At 58.0% G+C, this 27,962-nt stretch overlaps 2 protein-coding genes across 2 annotated transcripts in view; one reads left to right on the forward strand and one right to left on the reverse strand.

The window, feature by feature from the left end:
- Positions 1-18,246, forward strand: part of WWP2 (WW domain containing E3 ubiquitin protein ligase 2) — a 40,005-nt gene extending 21,759 nt beyond the window's left edge. Inside the window, exons 8-23 of the mRNA XM_075715814.1 lie at positions 3,133-3,222; positions 5,202-5,376; positions 8,661-8,715; positions 10,528-10,609; positions 11,263-11,391; positions 11,691-11,769; positions 11,923-11,994; positions 12,086-12,174; positions 13,423-13,582; positions 14,614-14,747; positions 14,874-15,014; positions 15,596-15,716; positions 16,077-16,181; positions 16,790-16,886; positions 17,774-17,846; positions 18,090-18,246. Coding sequence (XP_075571929.1) covers positions 3,133-3,222; positions 5,202-5,376; positions 8,661-8,715; positions 10,528-10,609; positions 11,263-11,391; positions 11,691-11,769; positions 11,923-11,994; positions 12,086-12,174; positions 13,423-13,582; positions 14,614-14,747; positions 14,874-15,014; positions 15,596-15,716; positions 16,077-16,181; positions 16,790-16,886; positions 17,774-17,846; positions 18,090-18,189 — 1,702 coding nt within the window. The 3' untranslated portion in view covers positions 18,190-18,246. The remainder of the gene's footprint in view (positions 1-3,132; positions 3,223-5,201; positions 5,377-8,660; positions 8,716-10,527; positions 10,610-11,262; positions 11,392-11,690; positions 11,770-11,922; positions 11,995-12,085; positions 12,175-13,422; positions 13,583-14,613; positions 14,748-14,873; positions 15,015-15,595; positions 15,717-16,076; positions 16,182-16,789; positions 16,887-17,773; positions 17,847-18,089) is intronic.
- A 2,685-nt stretch (positions 18,247-20,931) lies between these two features.
- PSMD7 (proteasome 26S subunit, non-ATPase 7) lies at positions 20,932-27,704 on the reverse strand. Its single transcript, XM_075715412.1, has 7 exons — positions 27,631-27,704; positions 26,646-26,737; positions 25,231-25,323; positions 24,272-24,369; positions 23,871-23,951; positions 22,294-22,385; positions 20,932-21,613 (listed from the first exon to the last, which is right to left on the reverse strand). The coding sequence occupies exons 1-7, from the start codon at positions 27,702-27,704 to the stop codon at positions 21,175-21,177; spliced, it is 969 nt and encodes a 322-aa protein (XP_075571527.1). The 3' UTR covers positions 20,932-21,174.
- Between the last annotated feature and the right edge of the window lie 258 nt (positions 27,705-27,962).

Raw genomic sequence — 27,962 nt, forward strand, 5'->3', positions numbered from 1 at the left:
CCCGGTGCCACTGTTTCTGAGGCCGTGGCTGTGTCAGCGATAGCAGCAGTTTGTCACAGCTTGCTGTTTAATGGCGGTGGTTCGCTGTTCGTAGGGTGAGGCAGCCCTCGGCAAACCAAGGTTTCAGATCACAAGGGAGCCGCTGACCTGAGGAGCGTGTGAGCTTGTCACCTGCTTGTGTAGGTGTGAGACGGGGACAGCGGACAAAGCAGCTGCCACCAGCAGGTCTCCCCAGTCCTGCGTGGCTCTTTGCAGTCACGAAGGCACCCAGAGGAATATCTGAGGGATCCAGAAACCCTCTGCCCTCGAGGAGTCCTCATCGTGGGATTTCTGGTCTCTACAGCCACAGAAATGGTACCTGGGGGCTTGAGAGCCTCTTGCCATAAGGACTTCCAAGTCCTCAGAGCCGTATTGATCGGAGAACCTGTTGATGAGCCTGGAGGACCTGCCCCCTCCAGTAACGACTGCTGGCACCGCTGGTTCTGTGTGCACAAGGCTGATGTCCCGTTCATCTCTGAAGCACTACATGTCAGCGTGGACAGAACGGGTGGGACATCTGGCTGGGGGGGTCCTCACTGTAGGTGAGCGGTGCTGCGGTCTCTAGATCCACCCAAAGGAGGCTGTTACGTACAACTGACCTCAGAAAGGTGATGCTTAAAGGGTTTTTGCAGGATGCCGACTCCTGCGAAGTCTCATGAGAAGAGTTGTGCCTTGGAGTTTTGTTTGAGAGTAGCGTTCCTCCACCTGAGCCTTGTGCTGGATCCGTATCTGGTTGCTGGTGGCCATCTGAAGCGCTTGCAGTGGATGGCTCTCCAGCCAGCGGCACTTCCACAGCCCTGCCTTCTCCCTGACGATGCCCGGGGACATTCTGCTGTCCATCTCATGGGGTGAACATGCTTGTGCCTTCAAGAAACGTCAGCTATGCCGATTTTCTCTTCAGAGATTTCAATCTTTTAGCTGTCCTGGTGCTTTTATGCTCACGAAGCATTGTGTTCATCGCTAGTCAACAGTAATCTCCAGGCGTTTCCCCTCTGACAACGCCCAACGCTGCCCAGGGGTAACCCAGGAAAAGGCCTGGCTGCCGGGCAGAGAGACAAAGACTTCCTGATCCCAGAACGGCACTGGGTAGTGCCGGCTCTGCTCTCACGGGGATGCTCCTTGGGGTGGAATTGTGCTTGGCAGCCCCTCGCTGTCAAAGGGGTACGGGTGCAGTAGGTCCTGCCTTGCAGGAGAGACCTGCAAGGAGATGGATGAGACCATCGGAGATAACCACTGGTGTTCCTCGATCTGTTCTAGGAATGAAAAAGATCCAGTGCTGCTGACTGGTAGCTTTCATCTGCAGATGTTACCTGGCCTCTGCGTCTGCATTAAGTTGACAGCACTTTTGAGAAGCCCGGAGGAGCGAAGCCAACAGCTCTGATTTGGGTTAGACATCTCTCTGCTAAATCCCGAGCCTGGCATTCGCGTTCCCCTCCAGCTTTTGGGGAACTGACTCTTAGCTCAGAGTGCAAGATGGCCTTCCACCCGGGGCAGAGGTTTTCCAGGCTGCCCGCGTGGCTGCTGGACCTCTGGGGTCCCCAGCTGACGGCATGCGGCTGAAGCTCTCCCCGTTTCTGCCTTCCCACCTCTTTCGAGAGCGGTCTCGAGGCTGTGATGCACGCAACCTGTGGTCGCAGCAGATTTGTGGTTGTGGCTGAGGCCACCGTTTGGTGGCTTCATTGTCCCCTGACAATGAGGATGTCATGACATCCTCAATGAGGATGACAATGTTTGAGGATGAGCAGGGACGGTGTGAGCCCGGGCGATGGGGCATTGGCAGTCAGCGCGTCTCCTCCTTAAGGGCTTCTTGCTTTCTGCAAGCGTAGATTTGTTCCCTTGCTGTCACAACAGAAGCCGGTATATTAATTTCCTAGGGCTTTTTGTGCTGATTAATTGAGACTGAAGATTGAATCGGGAGGGAGAGCTGTGGGAGCAGAAGTGTGGCAGGAGAACACTTTATCTGTCAGCAGCTGCCGGCTCGCGCCTCTCTGTTGCGGAGTAAAAGCTGATAGGAAAGCGTGGTGCTCCGCGGAGCTTTTACCTTTGCCAGGGCATAAACTTTCATGAATGAAGGCAGGCAAAGAATGGTTTGCAGTGTAGCTGTGTAAAGCCAGGCCTCCCTGTCGCACCGGCTCCCCTTAGGGACCACCTCCAAAGCGAGTGCCTTGCGGGCATGCCATGTTTTTAAGGGGTATCTGTCGGCAGCGAGCAGGAGGGCTGCCAAGGAGAAAATTCAGCCCCAGCCCAAACTCAAAAGCTCCCCTTTAAAGATGTATTAAGAGAAACCAAACGAAAACTACCTCAAAAACTCACAGGACATAAAACTGACCCTGTGTGAAATCTTATGCCAACCCTCCTACTTTCTGGAGGAAATTAGGAATTTATGCTCCAAATTATGCCTGTTTTCAGAAAACAGGCTGCCACAGCACGTCTCTGATCATCTTGATCTAGCAAGCCAAGCAACTGCAATGTAGGCCTGCTGTCATTCTTTATTTTAAATAAAGGTTAGCGCGCTGTAGCTAAGCAGTGCGAGGAGGTAGGCTTGCTAATCCACCAGATGCAGCTCCCTGGACATTCATGGTAATAAGGTGATTATTAATTATTCACGGCTCACTGATCCGTGGGAGAGGCTTGGCTGCACAGCTACAGTCCGGGTCTGTGGGCGCACATGCAAACAGTTTTGCTAGGCAGGCTGTTGGGGCACGATTTAAGGAGGATGAAGGTGCCTGCGAGGTCTCTCGGTCCTACGCGGCAAGGCTCGGGCTCTCGCCGCCCTCCAGGTGCAGGGGCTGAGGCTGCTGGATCCACGTTGCTTCTTCCAGCTGAACCCCTTCGCTTCAGCTCCGGGGTTGAGGAGAGGACAGGCGCTGGCTCGTCTGCCTCGGGTGTCCTCCGTGTCCTCTGCCGAGGGCTGCCGCTCTCCCCAGCCGGCCCTGGCGCGGTGTGTGGTGCGGCGGGAGGCACGCCGCTCTGGCTGGCATCGCAGCGGGCAGTTCTTTTTGGTAGCTCCACCTCAGCCAGCGTTTGGTCTCTGTGCTAGCAAGTATCAACCGTCTCATGATTTTTTTTTTTTTTTTCATTTTTTTCTTGCAGGTGGGAACAGCGAGAGCTGCCTAATGGTAGAGTCTACTATGTAGACCATAACAACAAGACCACCACGTGGGAGAGACCCCTTCCTCCCGGGTAAGGGGCTCTGGGGGCAGTTGGCATAGAATCATAGAATCATTTAGTTTGGAAAAGACCTTTAAGATCATCCAGTCCAACCATTAACCTAACACTACCAAGTCCACCACTAAACCAATTAAGGGTAGAGTAATAATTTCATATTTCCTGGCTTGGTGGCTGGATTATTTTTTAATGAAAGTAAAGCATCTCGCATACTGAACGAACTTGCTGTACCAGATGCATGGGAGTCTGCATGAAAGGGAAGAAGTGGATTGGTAGCAGGAAGGTCTTTTCATTCCTAAAAAGAAATGGGGTGAGATGACCAAGTGTTCACTGGCCTGAAAGCACACCCTGTATCCTCAGAAAGGTCTTTTCAGTGTTTGCAAAAAGGGAAAAGCTTCCTGATCTGTTGATTTTTTTTTTAATTTTTTTTTTTTTTTTGTAAAACAGTCCATGGAAATCATTGTACACTCGAGCAGCAGTGCAACCACTTGTGGGCAGAGCAGAGGGGTGTGCCTTTGGGACGGGGTGCCAGCAAAGTCCCCCCAGGGACCAGGAGAAGGGAGTGGGTGGGCCTTGTGTCACCTGGAAAAACAGATGCTTCTAGATGAGGGCTGAGCTCCTGGTGAGCAGGAACAGGCACGCTCAGTGTGCCCCGAACCTGGAGCTGGACCCTGGCCTCTCTGAGGGGCCTCTTATGTTCTCAGCCACGTTGGGGTCTGCTTCTGCTCGAGAAGATGCTGCTGCTCAGCTCCGTGAGAGCTGCAGGAAGCACTCTGCAAAGCTCGTGTCCAGGAGGGCTGTGCTTTCATTGCAGGAGTAAAGAGCCTTCAGGTCATAAAGGCTCTACACAGCCCTGGGGCCATGTGCTCTGCAGAAGCTTGTTGAATTCTCACCTCTTTGTGCTCCTAAAAGCAGAGAAGTGGGTCCAGCCAGACTGTTGTTGTTCTCTAGAGTTTGTTCAAGGCTGGAATGACTGAAGTGTGCTTTAACCGCCAGCCGTAATGTGTGAAAGTGAAATACAGACCCGTCCTGTTTTCCTCCACGGGAGCCTCCAGGTTCCTGTGGGCACACACTACCTTCAGTTAAGCTGTGATCTCTGCAGCCGCTTTCTGATCCTACAACGGCTTGAAATCTATCTGGTGTTAAGAGAGGGAGGCTGTTACCTGGAAAGGTAGGTTTGGAGTGCCCCAGGTGTGCTCCTTCCCTCCTGCGCAGGGCTCCAACCCCGTGCCTTGCCTCTGCCGGAGGTCAGCTGTCTTGGAGGAATGCTTACGGCATCCTGGTGCGAACTCTGCTAGCGTCTAGGCATCCCATCTAGGCCTCGTGTGCCCTTGCAGGGAGCTGCTTCAAGTCTTGCTAGTCTTTTGTGGTGGATCTTTGTCCAGAAGAGCCCCTTCAGCTGTGAAACTGGTGGTTATGCTGGAGCTGGGAGTGGAGCCCTCGTGTTAAAGGGTCTTGTGAGAGGAACCAGAGAGCAAGAGTCTGAAGTCAGCCTGTAGTGGCAGAGTGAAATGAAAAATCACGGTCTTCATAGCTGGACCCGGCAGCTCTCGGCTATTTCTCCCTCAGAGGACGATGAGCTGCTTTTCTCACCTGCATTTCTGAGAGGCACAGCTTGACCACAAATCCTCTGCTGAGCCGCTGCATGGGGAGCACAAGGGGAGCGTGGCAGCTGGGGAAGTGGCTCACAACCCAGCGCTCCTCTCGGTCGCCCTTTCAACACGTTCTGGGGCAGCAGCTGGATATTCTCAAGCTGCTGCTGCACGTCCAGACCCCGGAGGCAGCCCCTGGGCGAGGGCAATGGGAGGTTCCTCGGTGAGGGACCATGGTGTGTGCCTTCTGCTGTGCCTCCCGGCCTCTCGGGGTTTCTTTCTGCTGCCTTCACATGGGCATTAGCATTGAGTTTTGGAGGATATAGTGTTGGAGGCACCTGCCAGCAGGACCCGCCGAGCTGCCTGAGGACAGACAGTGACATCTTCCTCTGGTTTTTCCAGGTGGGAGAAGCGCGTGGATCCTCGAGGCAGGTATTACTACGTGGACCACAACACCCGGACCACCACGTGGCAGCGCCCCACGGCCGAGTACGTCAGGAACTATGAGCAGTGGCAGTCCCAGCGAAACCAGCTCCAAGGAGCCATGCAGCAGTTCAGCCAAAGATTCCTGTACCAGGTGAGAGCCGGGGGCTGCGGCGGTGGAGGTCTCGCCTGGCTCTCCCACTGGTCTCACCTGGGCTGGCCTGGGAGACCCTGAGCGTGGGGAGGTGCTCGCTGGGCTGCGTGGGGTCTGTCGGCTCGCTGAGCTCGGCGGAGCAGCGCTCGGACGGGAGAGCCCACGAGTTCCTCTGCTGCGTGCAGAGAGCCCTGTGGGAGTAACTTTCTTTTAATAAACCAGCTTGCATGGCCCTGGAGGGTGGTGGGAGGTGTCCTCAGCAGCCTGTCCCGGGTGTCCCTCCAGTGCCAGCGTGGCGAGGCACTGCTTTGTCCCGTGGCTCCTGTCGGCCGTGCCTTGCTGCTTACCTGCAGGACTTGCTGCTTGCTGTCGGAGCTGGGCACATGCTGAGGAAGCTGTGGGAGCTGGGTCTCTAGCAGGAGGGGAGGCTCTCAGGGCTGAGCTCGTCCCTCCCCACGTCTCTGTTGGACTGAGGACAGCGAGCTGGGTCCTGGGTGGCAGCAGGAGTCAGCAGCAGTAGCTGCAGGCCCAGGGGACAAGTGCTGGCACAGTAGGGGCTTCAAGAGCCAGGGGACCGAGAGAGCGCAGGGAACGAGCACCTCCTGCTTTCTCTGCTTCTTCCCCTCGTTCCTGGTTTGGGCTGAGTAGCTGCATTTCCTTGCTCAGGGAATGATCTCTCAACAGCCCTGCAGAGCAATAGCTCCTGGGCAGAGACCACTTTTGTCCTGGTCTTGCCTTTGCTGCTGGAGCCGGGACCCAGTTTCCAGTGGTGGCGAGCACCCTCTGATAACCAGGACGGTGCTGGCGGCCGTTGTGCTGCAGGGTGAGCAGTGCTTGGGAAAGAGCCAGGCCGGAGCGTTTCTGCCTCCCGGCGCGGCGACGTCCCAGTGCTCTCTGCCGTCAGCCGGCCACGTGCCTTGCAGAGGCTGTGCTGCGGTGTAGAACACGGCTCTTGCCGGAGGGCGGGGAGGTCTGGTGGGGCAGGTGTGGAGTGAAGGTGGGCAGAGCAGGGTGACCAGTCTCCCGTTGACGTTTAGCTCCTCTTGGAGAAAGCCAGGAGGCTGACGTGTCCCAGCAGCGCTGCTAGCGCTGGTGAAAGCTCTGTGCTCCAGCGAGGAGCTCGGATGCTCTCTGGGAGGGGGGTGCAGAGTCCGTCCTCCGGTGCTGCTCTGCATGAGATGCAACCGGGGCCGCTCCCCGGGGGTGCGGGAAGCTGCTCTGCCCCCTTCCTCCCCCTGCCCATCTCTTCTCCGGACAGCTCGCCCGACCTTCCGAGCCTTGCGGCAGGAACGGGACCGTCACGGCTCTGCTGCCCTCGGCATGCCGTTCGCAGGACCGCTGCGGAGGGGTGCGCAGGAGGGGGCTTCCACTGGAGGCCAAACGGGGCTCCGGGCCTGTCGCTCGCTCGTGTCTCTGCCAGCGCCAGCCTTGGAGCCGCTCCAGCGCTGCGCGACTCACCCTGGCCGGGCTCCGTGGAGTGCGGAGGGAGGGACTCGCGCTCCAAATTTAGCCTGATGAAACGATTGTACTTTTTGTTTCAAGCTCTCTGCTGCCAGCGGCGATGGCTCCCGCTCTGCCTCCCTCCCTCCCTGCCGTGGCTTTCTGCTTTGCCTTGCCCTCCCGTCCCCAGCATCCACCTGCCCTCCTTGCCAGGAGAGGAAGGTGGGGAGGGGATGATCCGTGCCACGGCCCTGGGTGATGCAGAGCCCTCTCCACGCAGCCCCTGGGGGAAGCCGCAGCTCGGGGGGCTGGGGTGCAGGCAGGGACCACTCTGCCGGCAGGCACCCGGGTGCCGCGGGGCTCCCCGGGCTGTGCCCGCACGCAGCGTCCCTTGCACCGAGGGGTCTTGCTGGCGCGAGGGGCCAGGTAGCAACCTCCCAGGGGCTGTGGAGAGCTGCCGGAGGGGCCGGCTCCCCGGAGCTCTGCCCCAGGCTCGTCTGTCTCTGCCCCGTTAGTTTTAATTAGTTATTTTTAGGTCACAGTGAGGTGATACCTCTGGACGTGACTCGGCTGCGTCTCTGGCCAGCCTGCCTGGGCAGGGAGGGAGTGGAGGGTGCCCCACGCCGCAGGCATGCCGTGCCGGGCTGGCCGCTGCCGGGACAGCGTCTCCTGCGCCCAGTCCTGGCGTGTGGGGTCAGGTAGAAGAGACGAAGCTCGGAGAGGCACGGACTGTGCCAGCCCCGTCCCTGACGCGCCGCAGGACATCCCCAGGGTGCTGGGCTGCCGTGGGGCGCCCCAAATGCTGCTGCCTGTCTGAGTGGGGGGCCCTGGCACCCCGAATAGCGGCCGTGCCTGGGCCCGGGGCTGCCTCCCGCTCCTGGGCGGGAGGGCCGGGCGGCATTTCCTGAGCCCAGGCTGACGCCGATCCCCAGCCCAGTGCGGAGGGCTGGGACGCCGGCCTCTCTCCAGCAGCTGGGTTTCAGGAGGTGCAATGAAAATGCCTTTTCGGTAACAATGCGTTCCTTATTTAACCATTGACAGCACTTGCAGGCCTCCTCCTACCCTGAAGCCCCGACCGCTGGGGCTGCGCCTCCATCCCCAGGGACCTCCGGCGGAGCTGGGGACGGGGGGCTCACCCACGCCGGGGCCGCGCGCCAGCCCGCTCCCCGTGTCCCGGGGCATCCCCCCGGTTCAGGCTGGGTGACGGCCGCCGGCTCTGCCCGCCATGGGGAAGAAGAAAGGTGCTTTGTGCGGCAGCCCCCAACCTGCTGGGGGGGTTGGCGGGGTGCGGAGCCGCCCGTCTGCGCGGGATGAATGCGGCCTCAGTGCGAGCGCATCCCGCACCCCGCGCCCTGCCCGGGGAGGAGGGGGCCGCTGGCCCGCCAGGAAGCGCTGGGCGTGGACAGGGCTTGTGGGAATGATTTCATTGGAAAGGCCTGCGATATTTTTTCCCCTCTTGTGTGTGGTTCTTGGAGGAGGCTGGAGGTGTATCTGGTGGGGACGGCCGGCGGGAGCCGAGCAGCCGCGCACATCTGGACCCTGCCGCGCCATCCCGCTCCCCTCCGTGCGGCACGGCCCCTGCCCTGCCACCCCCTTGGCTGCCCCAGCCTTTGTTTAGTTTGTGCTTTTTTTTTTTTTTCTCCTTTTTTTTTTTTTAACCCCCCTTGAGTGTGCAAGTTTTTTTTTGTTTTGGTTTTTTTTTTTTTTTTAGTTCTCTGGGAGCTGCGGGCCAAGGGGAGGCGAGTGGGAGCGGAGGCTGCACAGCTCACCTCCACACTCCGCTCTTCCCAGGCGTCCCTGCCCTGGTTTTTATTTTGTGTTTTTGCCCTCTCTGTTGTCTCTAGTCCTCCGGCGCCCCGTCCGACAATGATCCTCTCGGTCCCCTTCCTCCCGGCTGGGGTAAGTACTGAGCCGCCTCACCTGCCTGCCGCCGCGCTCGCCGGACAGCCTGCCAGGAACGCTCCTCCGTCAGCCGGAGCGGGACCCTGCCCGCCCTGCGGGGAGCACGGTGCCGTCAGCAGCTCCTTCACTCCCGTCCTTGGCGTTAGTGGGAACGGTGGCTGGGGAGCCAGTGTTCCCAGTGCTCTGCTGCATGTGGGGCTGAGTCTGCCTGTGATTAGCACGACTTCTGATTTGAAATCCAGCTTTTTTTCCTTTTTTGTTTTTTTCCCCCCTTTTCCTGGAGGAGTTCCCAGTCTCTCTCTGCTACTGAATGCAGAAGTGCTTGTGGTTGTTCTCTTGGACGGGGGGAGAGGCTGGGGATCCAAATCCTTGCTCGTCCCCAGACCCCTCCTCTGCCGAGCAGGGATCCGTCCTGCTGCCGTGCGTGCATCCCGGGATGCTCTGCCCCGCTCCACAGCGGGGCTGGGGGCTGGCAGGAGCGGGGCTGGCTGTCCTGTCCCCATGGCCCAAGCATCATGTGCCGGGATGTTTTGAAAGGTCCCTGTGCCATCCCCGCTCCGTGGCAAGAGCATCACTGGAGAGGGCAGGCTGGGATGCTCGTGGGCACGGATGGGTGGCAGACGGGCGGTGCTGTGCCAGGCAGGCAGGGAAAGCAGGAGAGGGGTTAAAATTGGGGGGAGCTTGGAGCAGGACAGAGGAAGGGGGTCTCCAAGGGCAGGGTCTCGATGGGGACGGTGCTGGAGCCTTTGCCGCTGCGCTGGGCGGCCCACCTCCTGCGTCAGCGAGCCCTGGCCTGGGAGGAGAGCCGGGCAGCACAGCTCTGCGTGGGGCTGAGCACCCTGGGGTGGGGGTCCTCGGGGTGGATGCAGTCCTGACCATCGTACGCGGGGTCTGCTGGAGCCACGTCCCTGGGGGCCGCTTCCAACAGTCCAGGAGCGAGACGCAGCGAGGGGAACCGCGGTGGCCAGGAGGTGACAGGAGCGTGCGTGCAGGGCGTCCCTGCCGGCATGGAGCAGGGCCCTGCGTGCGGGGAGTGACGCAGGCACGTGGAGGGAGGAGGTGTGTTGCGTGTGGGGCACACGTGTTGGTGGGGAGGCAGCGAGCGTGCGTGGGCAGGGGGGTGGCTGGCGAGAGGCAGAGCGGCGTCGGCAGGCGTGCAGGTGGGACGAGAGTGGGCGCGTGGGGTGGGTGCAGGTGCCCGGGCGAGGTGGGGAGCGTGTGCGGGGAAGCTGCTGTGCGACACATGTGCGAGGCTGCGGGCACGGAGCGGGGTCGAGCAGCGCCGCTGGTGTGAGCGGCGTGCTCGTTTTGCGCCTGTGCGCGACAGGAGGAGGTGTGGGCGTGCACGCGTGTGCAGCGCGCGCCGGGATCGCGAGCTGTGCGCCAGCAGCAGGGCCACGCAGGGAGATCGGATGCGTTTGAGAAAGCACCCGCGGATCAGCCTGGAGGGATGCTGCGCTTGCGGAGCGCTGCGTGCCCGAGGAGGCTGCGTATGCGTGCTGCGAGGTGCGTGGCCGAGCACGCCTCTTGTGCCAGCCTGGCAGCGCGTTGGCAGGGCCAGGCTTGGCTGTGGCACCTCCCCGCACACTGGCCTTGAGGGCACCGGAGAAAGCTGGCCTGTGCACGTAGGAGAAATGTAGGGGTTTTTTTATCGTAGCTTTTCCAAATGAGCCAGGGCAGCACCAGCGGGGAGGTGGGACATGGGGAGCCGACTTCTCATGAGCTGGGAAGGGGAGGGCTGTTCCCGGGACTGGGGCTCAGCGCTGGCCAGGGCGCTCCAGCTAACGCTTCCTCTCCCTTTTCTCTTAGAGAAGAGACAGGACAATGGGCGAGTGTATTACGTGAACCACAACACGCGGACCACCCAGTGGGAAGACCCTCGCACGCAGGGGTAGGCAGCCTGCGGGGAGAGCAGGGAGGATGCTTGCAATTTCGGAAGGTCCATGCGATGGGCTACCGAGAGCTGAGAGCTGGCCGTGCCGGGGGACCAAGCGGGCTGCGGCGCTGGGGAGCCAAAAGCACTGAGAACCGCAGGCAGTGAGCGGGCAGTGGCGGAGCCCGGGAGGGTTGGATGCCGCAACCCTTGGCGTCGCGGGGCAGCTCTCAGCTTGTGGGAGCTGAGGGTGGAGATGAGGATGGGGAAGACCGCAGGGCTTTCTGGGCAGAAAGAGGTGCTTTCTTCTTGCCCTCTTGCCTTCCTGCAGGGCTCTGCTTGGGCTCCTGAGAGCTCTGGGTTGCGGTTCTCCAGAGACTGGCCCCGGCTGAGGACCTGGCCCGGGTCTCCACTGAGGCCGCCTCGCCCGCAGGCAGCGTGAAGCTGTCACTGTGGCCAGTCCTGGCTGTGGCCGAGAGCACAGCCCAGGCAGGGGCTCCTGTCTCGGGGTGCAGGCTTCCTCCCGCTAATCCCACACCATAAATCCTTCCTTTTGCCTGGCACGGAGCCGCAAGTTGAAGGTGGTCCCCAAGGGCAGCAATTTGGAGGGCCACAGTTCAGGGCGAGAGATGCCTGAGGTGCCTTCCTGGTGACCCCTTCCTTGTCGGCAGGATGATCCAGGAGCCGCCGCTGCCGCCCGGCTGGGAGATGAAGTACACGAACGAGGGTGTGCGCTACTTTGTGGACCACAACACTCGCACCACCACCTTCAAGGACCCGCGCCCTGGGTTTGAGTCTGGGTAAGCGCTTTTGGGCTGGGCCCCTCGCCCTGCAGCTGGGCTGCACAGTGGGAGCTGGGACTCGAGCTGCCTCTTGGCAGCTCGTGCCTTCCCGTGGTCGTGACACGGAGTGGAAGTGGGTCAGCGTCGTTGTAAAGGCACCAAATAGTGGGTTTAGGGCCCCACATTTGGCTCTGACGGAGGTGAGCTGCGCCCCAGAGATCTTCCTCCCGCCTGGCAGGCGATGAGGCTGCTGGGGCCGGGCAGCTCACGCCAGGGCAGACGGGGATGCTGAACCACGGCCCGTGCTGCTTTTGCAGGAGCAAGCAGGGTGGCTCCCCGGGGGCATACGACCGGAGCTTTCGCTGGAAGTACCACCAGTTCCGCTTCCTCTGCCATGTGAGTAGAGCAGCCGGAGAGCCGTGGCAGCTCGGGGGCTGCTGAGCCACGGGGCTGGGTGGGTGCGTGGACAGCCTGACCCCGTGGGCAGGCGCGGGCGAGGAGCCGCTCTGCCAGCCTGCACAAAGCCTCGTGTCTCTGCCTTGCTCGTAGTCGAACGCGTTGCCCAGCCACGTGAAGATCAGCGTTTCCCGACAGACGCTCTTTGAGGACTCCTTCCAGCAGGTGAGGAGGTGTCGGGGCTGCAGAGCCCGGGGAGGTGTGGAGCCGGCCCTCACACCTGCCCGCGGTGACGCTTCCCCTTGCTTCTCCCCAGATCATGAACATGAAGCCGTACGACCTGCGGCGACGCCTGTACATCATCATGCGAGGAGAGGAGGGCCTGGACTACGGCGGCATCGCCAGGTGAGCGCCGGTGTGCCAGAGCACGCGGCTGCCGTTCGCCGGGGCTGCGCCCTGCCTGCGGCGCGAATCCCTAAAGGGCGGTGCAGGCACGGGAGTCTGTCCGGCACCTGCCCTCGGGGTCCCCGGCCTTTCTGCAGCGCCTGCTTGGGCGGAGGAGCCCAGGGCTGTTCAAATGGCAAACAGCGTGAGTTTTAAGAATGGTGGAACACCCTGAAAGCATCGCACCAGCCTGTCCCTGGCGCAGAGAGGGCTGGGGGACCCCGCTGGGGGTCTCCTGCCGCCCCCGGCGGGGCGATGGGTCGAGTGGCCTCTTCTCCCCACAGCCTGCCGTCGCAGCCAGCAGGCCCTGCTGTTTCCCGGGACAGTCGGTGCGTGCCGGGGCAGGCGTGGTGAGATGCGGTTGCTGCAGCCTCCACTGCCTGCCCTGAGGATGGTGTTACCACAGAGCGTGGGCTGCGTCTCGGCTGGAGGGGGGTCCCGTGTCCCCATAAGCCCCCGCCGGCTCGCTCGGGGCATCCTCCTTGGTGCTGGGCTAACGCTTCCCCCCGCCTGCCGCCACCCCGGCATTCGTGCTGCCGTGCTCTCGCCCGCTCCTCCTCCATAGTGCCGCTGCCCCCGGCTCTGGTGCAGGGGCTCCTGCTCTCCACCTCTCTCTGTGTCCTGCCAGTGGTTTTACCCTATGGTAGGTTACGTCATGCTGTTCTACCACAGGGTAGAACCACGGACGGGATGCCGGGGCTGCCTCTGCGTCCGAGGACTCCCGTCTCCCTGCGTGGCTGGGGGAGTAAAGCCAGGACGGTACCCGTCCCGTGCCGCTTCGAGCTCGGTGTGGGGCTCGCGGGGGGAGCCTGTGCGGGGAGGCTGGGTGTGTGTGCGCACACAGCTCGGGGTGCACACAACAGCACGTGTGTGACGGCCCGGGTGGGACTGAGCCACGTGGTGCCTGCTGGGATCCCCGGCGCTCCGAGCGGGGCCTCCGGCAAACCGGGGTGTTTCTCGCTGGTGTCTCCGGAAGCCCTTCGCGAAGCACACGCAGCACCCCTGGGGCGGCGGACGCCCTCGCCGAGTCACGCCAGGGCCCAACGCTTGCACCGGCACCCCGAGGAGACGGGCGCCTGGTCTGTGCGGGGCGTGCCGCGGCGGCGCGTGGCTGTCCCCTCCGCCGGGGCACGGCGTCCCCGCGCAGCCCCTGGGCACCCCGGCTGCTCAAGCCGCTCGTCACCGCGCTTCCCCTTCCTCTCGCCCCAGGGAGTGGTTCTTCCTCCTGTCCCACGAGGTGCTCAACCCCATGTACTGCCTCTTCGAGTACGCTGGCAAGAACAACTACTGCCTGCAGATCAACCCTGCCTCCTCCATCAACCCTGACCACCTCACCTACTTCCGCTTCATCGGCCGCTTCATCGCCATGGTAAGAGCCCAGGGTGAGAGCGGCTGGGGAGGTGACGGGCGACAAGAGCCTTCATCTGTGTCCGTCCCCGCGGAGCGGGGGCCTTGCAGGGGCTGGGGGCGGTGAGCAGGGTGAGGGGCAGCCCCCCACGCCACGGCTGTGCTCGGCTCGGCGCCGGCGCCCTCCTGAAGCCCCGTCTCACGCAGGTGTGGGTCTGTGGGAGACGGGCCATCGCCGGGGTGCCGCGGGGAAGGCTGTGGGGTGATGCATTTGAAATCCGGGGAATGGCCGTGGGGCCGGAGGGGACCTGGTTTCCCAGGGGCTGTGTGGCGGGGATGGCTCCAGGTCTTTGGCTTCCACCCCAGGTGCTGTCGGGTCTGCAGCTCCAGGGGCTATTTTTAGCCCAAGCAGTGTGAGATTTTCCAGCTGCCCAAGCCCCGGCGCGGCTCCTCCCGTTCGTCTCGCGTTCCCCAAGGCCCACGTGCTGCAGGTCGCCCAGCCCTGGGCTGGCAGGGGGGCTGCCGGGGGCTCCCCGAGCGTGGGGAAGGGTCCCTGGCCCGTGGCCCCGTGAGGCGTGTGTGGGAGGCGGCTGTGCGCTGCTCAGGTCCCTGCTCTGTCCTGCCCTGCCCTGCCCTGCGCGTTGCAGGATACCAATAAAACCCCAGACTATTACTCACCGCTGGGCCGTTCTAGACAAGCGTCTGCATTATTTTTGGCTGCCTTTGCCTTGGGGCTCCTGGAAGCCAGGGATTCAGGGAAGCCGCAGCACAGCTCTGTTTAAACAAGTGCTCTTAATAGAGCTGTGAGGGGAGAAGGAGACGGGGTGGAATTTGCGGTGGGGAGAGGAGAGGGGCTGCGAGCACACCCCGCGCTGGGCGAGCCGCCCCTGGGCAGTGCTGTTGGGGGGACCCCGCTCCTCCCCGCCGCGTTTGTCGGCCAGGAGCGAGCGCCACGGCTCTGGGACCCCGGGAACGATTCCCTTTCGCCCCATGGCTGCCCCGGTGGGTCCGTCCTGGGGTCCCCCGTGACCCGGCATCACCTCCTGGCCGCAGGCTCTGTATCATGGGAAGTTCATCGATACTGGCTTCACGCTGCCCTTCTACAAGCGGATGCTGAACAAGCGGCCCACACTGAAGGACCTGGAATCCATCGACCCCGAGTTTTACAACTCCATCGTCTGGACCAAGTGAGTGCCCCGGCTCCCTCCCGGCCCGGGGCCCGTCCCGCTGCGGGGAGGCAGCGTTCCTCCCCACGGCCCCTCGCTGCTGTCGGGTGCCTCCATCAGAAACCACATCCCGGTGTCCTCCCGCAGGGAGAACAGCCTGGAGGAGTGCGGCCTGGAGCTGTACTTCATCCAGGACATGGAGATCCTGGGCAAGGTGACCACCCACGAGCTGAAGGAGGGCGGCGAGAGCATCCGGGTGACGGAGGAGAACAAGGAGGAGTACATCATGTGAGTGGCTGCCCCGAGGCCCCTGCCGGGCGCCTACCCCCGCTGGCTGCAGGGCAGTTCTGGGGTGGGAACGTGGGGCTTGGGACGTGGCCGCTTCCCTGGGCTACGTGGCCTGTGACAAGTATGGGCTGGCGCGGTCGGCCGAGCTCCGCTGCGGTCTGGCTTGCTGCTGGCTGGGCAGCTGCCAGTACTTTCAGGAAAGAGGAGAGGGGAGAGAGGGTGAGACTTCTCTCCCTGTGCCGAGGCTGCTCACCCTGCCTGTCCGCTGCTGGGCTGGCTGGGGGCTGCCAGGGCCGTCTCCTCCTGCTGATGGGAGGCTCTGGCCCGGGGGACGTGGTTTGCACCCCTCCCGAAGGCTGCTGGTCTGTGCCCGGGGCTGTCTGCTGCTCACAGGTTCGGAGGCAGAGAAACCCACTAGTGGGGACCGAGGGGAGCCCCGCTGATTTGCAGGAGCCCCTCTCCCCCTCCCCACGCACCCCTGCGGCTCCCAGGGCCCTCCCCGCCGGCAGGAGGGATGGCGAGGGTTCCCCGTGCCGGGCCAGCGGCGCTGGCTGCCTGCCGACCGCCGTCTGCCTTCCCAGGCTGCTGACAGACTGGAGGTTCACGCGGGGCGTGGAGGAGCAGACCAAGGCTTTCCTGGACGGCTTCAACGAGGTGGTGCCGCTGGAGTGGCTGCGGTACTTCGACGAGAAGGAGCTGGAGGTGAGCTGGCGCCTGTGCTGGGACGGGGACGTGGAGGTGCCGGTGCTTCCCGCCCCACCGCAGGCTGCCCCGGGAACGGCACGCAGTGATGGCGGAGCGCGCAGGCTCCGCTCGCACCCTCTGCCCCTCGGCTCTGCTGATGGGGGTACCGCCACCTCGGGTGGTTGGGTCTGTGGGGTGGCTCGTTGGGTCCGTTAGCGAGAAAATGTCCTGTTGGAGGCGAGGAATTCCTCCCGGACACCTCCGTGCCCGGTGCTGGAGCCTGTGCCTTGCGAAGCCCAGCACCGGAGGAGCTGGCGCTGCGAAGCGCGGGCGCAGGGCCCTGTTTCTGTCCCCAAGCTGACTGTCCTCTGTCCCCAGCTGATGCTGTGCGGCATGCAGGAGATCGACATGAACGACTGGCAGAAGAACACCATCTACCGGCACTACACCAAGAACAGCAAACAGATCCAGTGGTTCTGGCAGGTCAGTCCCAGCGCCGGCAGCACCTCTGACCCGCTCCGCAGCCCCGGCATCATCCCCTGCCTGAGGCCTGGGGCAGGCAGGGCTGGCCCGGGGCAGGCAGCCTTGCAGGCTGTCAGGAAGGACGAAATACAACCGTGAGCACGTGTTCAGCGAGAAGCATTGGGCTGCGGCTGGCAGAGGCCCCGGCGCCGCTGCCGAGGGCAGCAGGCAGCACTTAGTGGTCAGCGTGTTTCTAGCAATAGCTGCTGCTCTTTGGCAGGATGACAGAAGGGGGTGACATGTCACGGAGCTGCGCCAGTTCGGGCGGTGCTGCTCCGTGCTGGCCAGGAGGGAAGGGGGTCAAAAATGGCTCTGAAGGAGGGTGAGGCTGGGCAGAGCTGCTCCCCGCAGGCCCCTTGGGATGCGCTCGGCCTCGAGGATGCGGGACGGGAGGCGAGGGCTGGACCACGTGCCCGGCGTGCTGCGCGGCCCCGGGCTGTGTCCGAGCCCAGCCGGAGGGCGCGGGGTGCTCGCGGCAGGAGCTGTGCTGCAGGGCGGTGCCCTGGGCCCGGCCGGGCTGCGGGCTTGGGGGTGGCGGGGATCCCACTCCTGCCACGTTCTTCTCGTAGGTGGTTAAAGAGATGGACAACGAGAAGAGGATCCGGCTGTTGCAGTTCGTGACGGGGACCTGCCGCCTGCCCGTCGGGGGGTTTGCGGAGCTCATCGGTGCGTGTTCCCAGGCGCTCGGCTGGGGCTGGGGCGAGCAGGGGGAGCGGCCGTGCGCGGGGGCCAGCGGGCGGGACCCGTCCGTGTCTCCATCGCAGGCTTCAAGGCAGCCCGCAGCATATAAGCAGTGAAGCAGCTGTGACGTCTGAGCATGGCGATTTAATCCGGTGGCGTGCCGTACCCAGACAAATTCCTTAGCCATGAACTGTGCCGCCACAGTTAGCTTTGCCAGTCCAGCTTGTAATCTCATTTTGAATGAGATGTGATTTTTTTTTTTTTTTTTTAATTTAATTTTGATTTTTGTGTGATGAAACCCCTTTTCCAGAAAACCAGTGTGGCATTATTCTGCTCTCATCCTTTAATTTTTTACTTTCTGGGGCCTGTACCAGCCTTTCCCTTACTTTCCTGGAACCAGTGTCAAGCTAACCAGCTAACTTACCTCACTCGTCTATTCTTGCTGGCATATTAGCTTTTTTCCAGCCCCCTGGAACCTCTCCAGCATTCACAATCTGTTAAAAAGCGACCTCAGTGACTCAGACTTCCTGAGCCAGGTCCTTTAAAACTCTTGGATGGACCCGCTCAGTCCTGCAGGTCTATGGATAAACACATTTTAGCACTTGCTATTCAACCGTCCTGCTTAGAAGCCACGCTGTTGCTCTCCGTGCTGTGAATATGCTTTTCACCTTTCTCCTTTCTTGTTTTTCATATGTCCCCTCTGCAAAGGGGTCAGAACAGGCACTGAGCGCTGCTGCGGATTTATGCCCCGATGTGTCTCTAGGATCATAAGGGCGTGTGACGGTGTGATCAGCCGGCTGACGGTGTGTCGGAGGGTTTTCTTTTTCAGCTCCTGGTCGTGTAATGACATTTGCTGTGCTTATAATTAACAGGCAGCAACGGGCCCCAGAAATTCTGCATCGATAAAGTTGGCAAAGAGACGTGGCTGCCTCGGAGCCATACATGGTAAGTCATTTCTCCTTGGCCCCGTTAGGAGCACACGGGGACAACCGCTGGCAGTCTCTGCGGGGCTGCGTGGAGCCCCGGGCTCCCCCCGTCCCCTCCGCCCGCGTTCCCACGGGACGTAGCTGCTGTTCCTGGCCGTGCATCTTACCGCAGCTGCTGTGCGTGGCTGAGGCCGGGGGGACCCCGCGGTGGGGGGGAGAATTGGGATTGCAGTGCTATTCACAGCCTCTGCCGTCTCTCCAGCTTTAACCGGCTGGATCTCCCTCCCTACAAGAGCTACGAACAGCTGAAGGAGAAGCTGCTTTATGCGATTGAGGAGACGGAAGGATTCGGACAGGAGTGATGGAGCTTTGGTGCTTTCCCAGGGCGGGAAGGGCTCTGGAGCGCTGCCGGCTGCGAGGTCCTGCCTGCCGGCGCCCGCGGAGCCCAGCGCCGAGCCCTCTCTGCGGGATGGCGCGCGGGCAGCTGCGGACACTGTTGCTCTTGTTCCTGGGCGAGATCTGCACTAAGGCAGCCCCGGGGGAAACGGGTCCACGTTTCCCTCCCCAGATGAATTCGAGGCGTGACGGGGAGGTGGACGCAAAAGCCCGGCTCCGCTCAGCTGGCGAGGGGCGCGGGCTGGCGCAGAGGGGCCGGGGCGAAGCCCTGGGCCTTGGCAGGCAGCGCGCGGTGCACCGAGGCTCCCCGGACCCTCTCGCAGACACGCTTACATGAGAGCTGGTTTCGGCACAGGCTATTTTTTCCTCCCTAGTGTTTTCTGCCTTCTCATGGCATTTTAATAAATGCAAGTGATGAGGGGAAAGGGCTCTCGAACCAACTCTCAAGTCGCCTTTGGGCCCTAGCCTGCACCCAGCAAAGGGAACGGGGAACCCCCAGTTGCTGCTGCTGGGCCCAAGGCACCGCACGAAGGCTGGGACGGCCCCTTCCCGTGCCGGACCCGCGGCTGCCCGGACCCAGGGCCTGGCCGACCACGTCCGTTGCGTGTTTGGATTTGCAAGCGTGTGGCCCCTGTGCTGCTGTGTTTAATCATTAAGCGGTGCGTTGCTGGGAGCTGGTGCTCTGCAGCAGCCTCGGGGGCTCCGGGCACGTCCGGCGCACATCCGGCCTTTGCTTGGTTCGTGGGTTCAGTCCAAACTCCCTGTGTTTTCTCTGTCGCGGGCCGGGCTGGTGGCAGGAGCTCCTGGAGCTGCGGCGAGGGCAGGATCAGGCCTCTGCCCCTTGCCTGGATGCCACCTCCGCTGCTGCCCCCCCCCAGCGTGCACCGGGGAGACGGAGCCGCGCGAGCATCGGTGTACATAGCTGTACGCAAAGGAAGGCTACGGATGCAAGACGCTGCAATAGCTTTTGACCGGTAACCGGATAGTTTTGTACTGCACCATCCTGCCTCAGCGACGCCGACTTCTTGTGCAATAAACAGTAAGCAGCTGCCGCGGCGTGTGTCCCTGGTCGGTGTGTCACACGGGGGGGACAGCCTGCTGTGATGGGCACCTGGAGCTTCGTGTTGTCATAAATATGTATTTTTTTTTCTTCCATGCACACACTGTGCAGGAGGGTCGGGCTGGGCGCAGCACTCCTGCCTGCCTTCGCCCAACCTGTAATCACACATGGCTAAAAACAGCTCCAGGCCACTTTGCCGGAGCTGCCTCCCTGTGCCACCGTGCGAAACCCAGAGCGGCATTGGTGGAACAGGATCAGGTGAAGGAGACGGACAGCCTTCAGCTGGCAGCATTTAGTTTAAAAAAAAAAAAGAAAATCTAACACAAGCAGAACTAAACAAACCCACTATTCATATCGCCAGCCTGCAGCCAGTAATTTTGCCATGACTTTGCTTTTCAGCAGCTGCCTTGGCTGGTTGGTTCTTTGTGTGGGTTTGGGTGGTGTTCCCCCCCCCCCCCCCCCCAATATTCCCATATATATATTTTTTTTTTAATAGTGTGTACTTGTGCCAAGTGTGGCGCAGACGGTGCCAGCCCAGCCCCAGAAGAAATGCTCCAGTCGCTGCGGGCAGGCTGCCGCAGCGCTCGCATCCATCGCGTCCCTCTTTGCCCCCTCTCCTGGAGCTGCTTTTGGGTTTGGCTGCAGCGCTGCAGCGCACAGCCATCCTGCCCCTTTGGCCCGGGCGGGTGGCGAGCACCCACCCGCACTGCCCATCCCTGCTGTCCCGGTGCGGGACGGTGACGTGGCACCGCGTGGCAGGTTATAGGCACGGCTGCCCTGCAGACGCCGCGCAAGGCAGGTTCCCCGGCACTTCCTGCTGTCACGGCGTGCTGGCGAGAGGCCAGCCTGTTCTGGTGCCACCACAAATGTTTTATCGACGACGCTTGAGCAGAGGCGGGCTGGCGGCGCGGTGCCGGCTCCTTCGCTGGCACAGAGCTGTGGAAGCAGCGGCGCGGCACCAGCAGGCCACACGGCGCCTAGGGCCTGCGCAGATAGGAACCAGATTAAATACGCAGATGTCTCTGTTGTGTGAAATTGGTTAGTTGTACTGAATTAGTCCTGAAAAATGCAAATATGTATGCACACTGTGAGCCTAATACGGTAACAACCTGCTGTCCTACAGGAGGAAGGGAAGACGTTCGTCACACCATGGCAGCAGCGTGCACACCCTTCCCTCCCATCTTCTCTTCCCTCTGTTTCCACCCCTGCAGAGCATCACATGAGCCAGGAATATATTTCTTTTTTTAGCTACCTTTTTTTTTTTTAAGTGTCAGGTAACAAAACAGCCAACCCCAATCTTGTCACTGGCCAGCTAGAAAGAATGGGGGGGGAAAAAAAAATTTTTATTAGCCCAGCACAAGGTACAGCTGGAAGAAAACAGCCAGCAGTAGCAACAGCCTCTTTGCTATTTGCTCCGTGGCGTGGGGCTTCTAGAACTCGGCACCTCCGCCTCAGCTCAAAAATAAGTTGATGCTAATAAATCAGGTCTCAGGCAGTAGTAAAAACTCACTGTGACTGCCTAGAGATGCACATAGCGTGAGGTCTAATGCAGTATGTGGTAGAAATCCTCAGCTGTTGGCCTAAAAGTCCTCGAAGGAGACCTGGGGGAAAGAGTGTGGCAGTGAAACAAACAAAAAAAAAATTCCTCCTGGTTTTACCCCTTCCCTGCCCAGGGCCGAGACCCAAACGGCCAGGCCTGCCCCACAGCAGCCGTTCATGTTCCACCAGCTGCTGCTTTGAGCAAAATCTATCCAGCCATGTTATGACAAACACAAAAAGCAGATGCCAAAGTAGAGGAAAGCAGAGCACTGACCTTTTCAACAAAAGAACCCAGCGTCAGAGTGATTTAGTTTACAAGATTTTTAATTTACAAATAAAAAACCTACACATTTTACTTTTTCTCTTTTTTCTCTTCTTTCTTGACATCACTCTTCTCCTTGTCTTTCTCCTTCTCATCTTTTCTCTCCTTTTTACTTTCTTCTTTTTCCTGTCCTTCTTTCTTCTCTGCATCCCTGTTGGCAATCTTGTTGTTAATGAGGTTGTGCAGGGCAACCACGGAACGGATAAGAGAAGCCAGGTAAACTACCACCATCTGGTCATTGGTCTTCAGATAGAAGGCCTTGACGAACTCTTGCAGGTTGACGTCTGGTAGCAGGTTGAAGACGTCCTGAAGGTGGTAGATGATCTGGTGGTTGATGGGGAGTTTGCCCATGGCTACTTTCTCTAGGTAGCTCCTGATGTCCAGAAGCTTGGAGTTCAGTCCCTTCAAGCCATGGACCTGATTTGTGATCCGCTGGGACAGAGTGCCCACCGTTGTATCCTTGATATCTCTGAAACACCCACAACAGAAAGAATCGGCATTGGAACGTTAGTTTGCGTTCTCATTAACAGGTGGGCACATTCACTTAAGACGTCTTTCCCGATTAAAAAAGAAAAGCAGTTTGAAGCACACTTGAAACGAATGCTGCAAGTCAAAGCATGAGAACAAACTGATGTACATTACATACTATATCTAAAATAGATCACTGTTGTATCCCACGGTGCGCGTATGTTCTCTTTGGAATAATATTTGCAACACCAGTTAGAGGGAGAGAGAGAAATAAACAACAGCTTTTCTGGCTGGTGAAAAAGGTGACGTGGTCTGTGTAGGGCGACTGCTCTCTTTTTTTGACTGGAGAGCTACAGACCCCTCAGCATCCCATTCAGTTCTGCTCCGAGGTACACAGCGCCTGGAGACAGCTGAGACAGTTCCAAACCATGCAATATTCCGCAGCTTTGATAGAACAAATATGTCATTTTCATCATCTCATCAGTGGGCAGTCACACTTTTCACTAGCGATGAGCGAATATGCCAAGCAAGACTGCTAAATGAATACGCTCTTAGAATTTAAGTAGCGTCTTTAACAAGAGCCGCGTTTCCCCCAGGAAGCTGGCACCGGGAGATGCCAGATGGATCGCGTTCGCTGCTACGCGAGCCTCATAAGGCGGCTTTCATTTGAAAGACGCTTACCGTAGCAAGTGTTCAACACCAACTTCCTCTGCCTCCTCTGCTCCGATCTCGCTGGTCACATGCTCAAAGGTCTTGGAGGTCGGAGTGCCATCCTTCGGGGTGCAAGGACACGGGAGACACGGTCAGACCGAGCACAGAGCTGGCTGCAGGTACCACGCCGCACGCCAACTAGCCGGCACGGGCGTCTCGCACGCCAACAGCGGGGCAGCTCGCACAGCGTCACAGCGTAAGATTAACCGACGCCTGTTTGCACCACAGGATCGGGAAGAGGCAACGGGGCAAATTATGGCCAAACAGTTATCAGGGGACTAAAGCGCACAGCTAAGGGGAGACGTTTGTAAGTGGATCACAATGCCTTTTAAAACCGTGGAATTTTAGACAGAGTATGGGAAACCGTATTAATGAACCTAGCAAAGTAGTTATATACAGTCCACAGGACATCGGAGAGGAAAGACTCTAGCTGGATTTTTCTTAATTAGTGTTGCCAGCTGTCACAAGCCCAGCGTTGCTAGCAATTTCTTCTTTCTTGTGCTCTGTGTAATTTTCAATTAATGTATTTTGCTGGTCTGTGTACTAGTGGGTAGAATGGAAAGTCCCACTAAATATCACAATTAATTCTTTCTTTCCTGATACAACCTTACTACATTTTGGGATAACTTCTGTCATCCTGATATTTGCTCTTGGCCACTTAGACACATGTATGCAGCTTCAGGGAAAAAAATACTATTATGGAGCAATCTCATTAAAATTATAATTTATGCACTGGATATTAAGGAAGCTGTTTAAAAGATTCACAGGCTGAATTTCTGTGAATGAGTTTTACCCATGTGTTTTCAAAACCATTACCTGGACCAGTATACAGCTGTAAACAGAAAGCACCACTGGGACTGCTGTGAATTCACAAAACTAAGAACAGATCCTGCAGGTTAAGTTCTGCAATACTGGGAGCAGCTTTTTCTCCATAGCGAGGGTCTCGGAAAGGCAAAAGGACCAAAGTTTTTTATATAGATCCAAAATGTAATTTAAATCAAAGAGTTGCAGATGAAAAGCTAAAGCTGTTTTACTACTCTATGTTGTTTGTCTGCATGCCGCTGCCAGTGATTAGTGGGCGTTGCTCGTGCCTGACCTACCTACTCAGCACTGGCAGGGGCACAAATGAGTAAGCACGCAATTACTCAGAACACCGCTGCAAACAGGCTGACGTGTAAAAGTGACATCTTAGAAATGCTCCAATCTGTGACTTTCTTCATGGCCACGGACATGACAGGAACAGGTAAGAAGCATCTAAATCATACGGACAGCTGGAGCTGTGGAATTCCTTAGGTCAAACAGTAACGCACAGCTTTTCTCCCACGAGCATTGGCAGATGAAAGCTTTCGTTACAAATGCTTGTTATGACTGGGATTTAACCTCTGGTTTCAGCAGATTTTGGCTGCAAGTCACAGGCCCTCGCTAGTGAGTGCAACATCCTGACTATGTGCCCTGGGATGCGTGTCCTTCAGAAAAAGGCAATCCCAACAGCCATCTTTTAATGGAAACCCTTTTCCTAGTAAAAGGCAGAGATGTTAAATACTCACATCGTGAACTTCTTCAACTGAAATATAAGCTTCTGTGGGCAGCCCCAGGTCCTTTGGCTTCACATCAATAATCACCAACACCTCATGGAAAAAGCAAACATTTCAGAAAACCAGGTTTCATTCAAGGACTAGAAAAAAATACCTCCGTCAGCTCATCACTCCACAGCAATAGCACGCTGGCTGCTCAGAGGTGTTAACTTCAGGCATTGAGAGAAGACATCTATAGCTGTTTCAAAAGACTCTGACTGGAGTTCCTCAATCATTTTACAGCTACCAGGTCTTTAACATGCTCTATCACCAGTAGCAAAGGTGGGGGCCAAGGGTTTCTAGATCCCTCATTCAGGAAGAGAGACAGGGGAAAAAAAAGGGGGGGGGGAAAAAAGAAAAAGCGCCACACTTACAGAGTTGGGACAGTATCTTTTCATCAGTTCATTGATGGCGATGTCATTCTTGTGCAGTTTAGGGCCTGTGTGGTACCAACCAACTATTCTTTCTCTAGCTGAGCAAAACCAGAAAGAATTCTAAATCAGAATCGCGTGGTAAGACAACAGCAGAAAGATTTAGGCAGAGACTGAATTAGCAAATCAAGGGTGAAAATCTGATGCGTGTAGAAGATGCGTGTAAAGTAGGGGGAAATGAATCACAGTAGGCAAAACAATGACATGGCTAGCGACAAAGACAGCTTCCTAATCATACCTACTTATCGTAGCTTACTAATCACGTCTACAACTTTACTCCTAGGTTCTTAACTAAACTGGACTATTTCACATCATTTATTAATTTTGCAGACACCAGGATTTGACAGCTTGAAACTCTGACATCTAAGAATGCACAAATTCTAGAAACGCAGACTGTATCATGAGAATGACAACTGTTCCCAGTGCTAAGAAAATTCATAGAAATTTAAGTTATGACTGAACATTCAGCTCTGAAGTCTCAAGCTGAGCAGTGAAGACACTTTTTAAAACAGAAGAGCAATTGGAATCATTACTTAAAAGTTCGTAACATTCATTCATAAAAAACTAATTTCAGGGCACATCTGTATAAAACAGGTTATAGAAGGGAAAGCTTTGAAATTCTTCAGAAATGATGGCATTGTTGCAATGTGAATTATTCTGAAGATACAAAGCCGCCAGGAGACTCGGGAAAATTAACAAGGTATAAATTAATGTGTTAAGAACACAAACTACTCGCACAAATTAACCCATGGAAACCATCAGCGAAAGTGAAGCCACACAAGGAGTTAGCACGGAAGGGCTTCTGACGTAAGTAATTAATTTTCTACCTTACTATGAATTCACTTTCCCATACAGAGTCTTGGAAGTTTCCAGGAGAGTAACCCTGGCTGAAGAAGACTTACCGTTGACCTTCTTAAACATTCCGTACATGTTCTCCAGATAGTCATGGTCTAGAAACCACACGGTATCATCCTTGTCATCCTCATCAAAAGGTACTGGGAATAAAACAAAATCTCGGTCTTTAAGAATCCAACTTCCAGACTGAAAACGTTTATACAAACACTATGTTTTAGGGTATCTTCGGCTGCTAAAGGAGAGTTTAACCAGTTTCAACCGTTCTGCAACACTACGCTGCACAAGCTAACCTGCAGTGCTGGTCAATTCTCTCAAGTAGAGGCCGTCTCATAATCACTAACGGTTTGGAGCTGAGCAATGAAATGCAAAGCGTTCTGAGGGTTATCCTCAGTGGACAACATCAAGCATCAGAGAGAAATCCCGCCCCACACAGAAGTGACTCAACAGTGTGCAGAGGCATCTGATATGACAAACTGGGTATCCCAGCAGACTTTATAGCTTGATCAACAGCAGTCTACTTAGAGAAATATTAGTTTTCAGTGTGGAACACGTCATCAGCACTTCTATAGGCTACTAGAATAAAATGAGGCACTTAAGTAAGGACTGTTTACCACTGAGTAAATGACTAGTGATTTTACCAATTAGCATGTACACAGACACACAGGCTCAGTTCTGAGAACAAAGACTGGTCTGTCTTTTAATTTATAGGTATAGTAAAAGCTTCATAGTTGAAAGGCTGTCAAAACAACAGAAAAAACCCCTCTTTTCAACTCACATGGAAAAAAGGTCCTCCAAAAATTGGAGGGGGGAAAAAAAAAAAAGCCCACACTTGGGAGAACTCCATATAAACTGTGAAACTCCATATATAAACTGAGATAATTTTGCTTTGTCACAGAGTAGCCCCACTGGGAAGGAAGTGATCTAACTAACACAAATGGGTCAGCAAAAGCCATGTATTCAAGAAGTACTTTTACTGTCACATGTAAGTATTTAGGAGGAAACTATTTCAACACTATTAACAACATAAGGAAAGAACTAGTATTGCACTGGACAAAATCTGAGGAAAAGAAGCAAAGGTAAAATATGCATTAGATCTTTACACAAGCAGGTAACAGCTACGCCAGCACCAAGAGCTGTGATTTCTGTGCGGCACGCCGAGACGCTGATCGCTCAGCGGAGGTCAGCAAGTCCAATGCAGCAAAATATTCACCGGCATTTTAAGAGGTTTACATCCGTTCCCGAAACTTTCCACATTGCACAATATTCCAGGGAAAATGCGGCACGAGACCAGTTGGAATAGGTGTAGTTTTGACAGCAGTTAGCACTTTTTGTTTGATACAGGCTGATTTGTAGATGGAGAGAAGAATCTGTGGTCTGGCAGGGTGGCTTAAAAGAACCCAAATGCAGTTCATCTATTAAATAATTCAGCAGGTTCGAAGAAGGGTAGGAGACCCAAACTCACCTGCAAAACTGTTGGACACATCTAGTATTTTTTTCTGCCATGAGCCCAGCAGCACACCGACGACTCGCTTCTGATTTCCAACTTTTCCTATTCTAAATGGGAAAGACTGTCAGTTCCTACGACAAAAAGCCCGATTCAGGGAAGACGGTAACGGCGGACAAGTCGCTAGGTCTAATTCCCGCAAGTTAAACAGCGTGCGCGTTGGAACAGAAGACAAGGCCCGATTGTTTTGTCACCGATTGCTATTTTACACCTAGGAGAGAGCGTTCCGGTGCCCTCGGAACCAAACCCTGCAACGCAGCGGTGCCGAACGAGGGCTCCGCGGCGCCAGGCTGCTGAGGGGCCGCGACGCAGAGCAGGCCCCGCCGCAGCCTCTCCGCAGGGCAACGGGCTACAAAAAACTGAGCCAGCTCGCCCCTGCTCGGCGCACCCACGGTGTGCTTTCACAACGGCAGGCGCGTCTGCCTTGCGAAATTTATTTATTTAAAAAAAAAAAAATTATTTAACACCCCCCCCCCCCCCCATATTAAGACTGCTGGTCCGTTGGCGCAGTTAAGTTAAAAGAGGCACAAATTACACCGGGTGTTTCGAGGGATACGACTCAGCCCCTGCTCAGCCGCTGCAGCCCCAGAACAAACCCGCTTCTCCCCCACGCCTGTTTCCGCGCGCGGGACGCTGCCGCCCGCAGCCCCCCACGGCACCGGCCGCTCCCCCCCGGGCTTTCTGCTCCTGAGGGGGAACAACGGCGGCGGCCCGGCGGCTCCGGCGGCTCCCGCAGGCCGCGCTCCCGCCGCCACCCGGGGACCGCGGCCCCCGGCACCGAGCGACCGCCCCGGGCCCGGGCGCGCCGCTCCCCTCACGGCGCGGGGCCCCTCCGCCCCGGGGCCGCCCCCAGGGCCGCGCTCCCCTCACGGCCGCGCTCCCCTCACGGCCCGGCCCGTGACCGTGACTCAGCGCCGCGGCGCCGCGGCCGCCCGGCCCCCACCTGTTGAAGTGATCGACGACGCTGAGCAGCACCAGCGGGTGCACCACCACCCGGTCCACCGCCAGCTCCGGCATGGCGCCCGCCCGCCTCCGCTCGGCCCCGCTCCGCCGCCAGCCCCCTCCGCCCGCCCGCAGCAGGCCCGCTCCCCGCCGCGCGGCCCCGCTCCCAGCCTGCCCCGCTTCGCGGGCGGGGCCGCCGCCGCCATCTTTAAGAGGTCGTCGTCGGCCGGGCACCATCTTGGAGAGGTCGCGGAGACGGACGCGCCGCCGCCATCTTGGGAAGGTGCAGTCTCCGCTGTCGGCGGCGCGGCACCATCTTGGGGAAGTCGGGTC

This window comes from Pelecanus crispus, chromosome 8 (genome assembly GCF_030463565.1).
Source record: "Pelecanus crispus isolate bPelCri1 chromosome 8, bPelCri1.pri, whole genome shotgun sequence".
NCBI classification, from domain to species: Eukaryota; Metazoa; Chordata; class Aves; order Pelecaniformes; family Pelecanidae; genus Pelecanus; species Pelecanus crispus.

Coding starts and splice junctions, on each gene's coding strand:
- PSMD7 (XM_075715412.1), bottom strand. CDS start 27,704: ATGCCGGAGCTGGCGGTGGACCGGGTGGTGGTGCACCCGCTGGTGCTG. Junction 23,952..24,271: donor AAAGATACTGTCCCAACTCT/GTAAGTGTGGCG, acceptor TTTTTCCATGAG/GTGTTGGTGATTATTGATGT. Junction 21,614..22,293: donor GGTGTTGAACACTTGCTACG/GTAAGCGTCTTT, acceptor TGGGTGTTTCAG/AGATATCAAGGATACAACGG.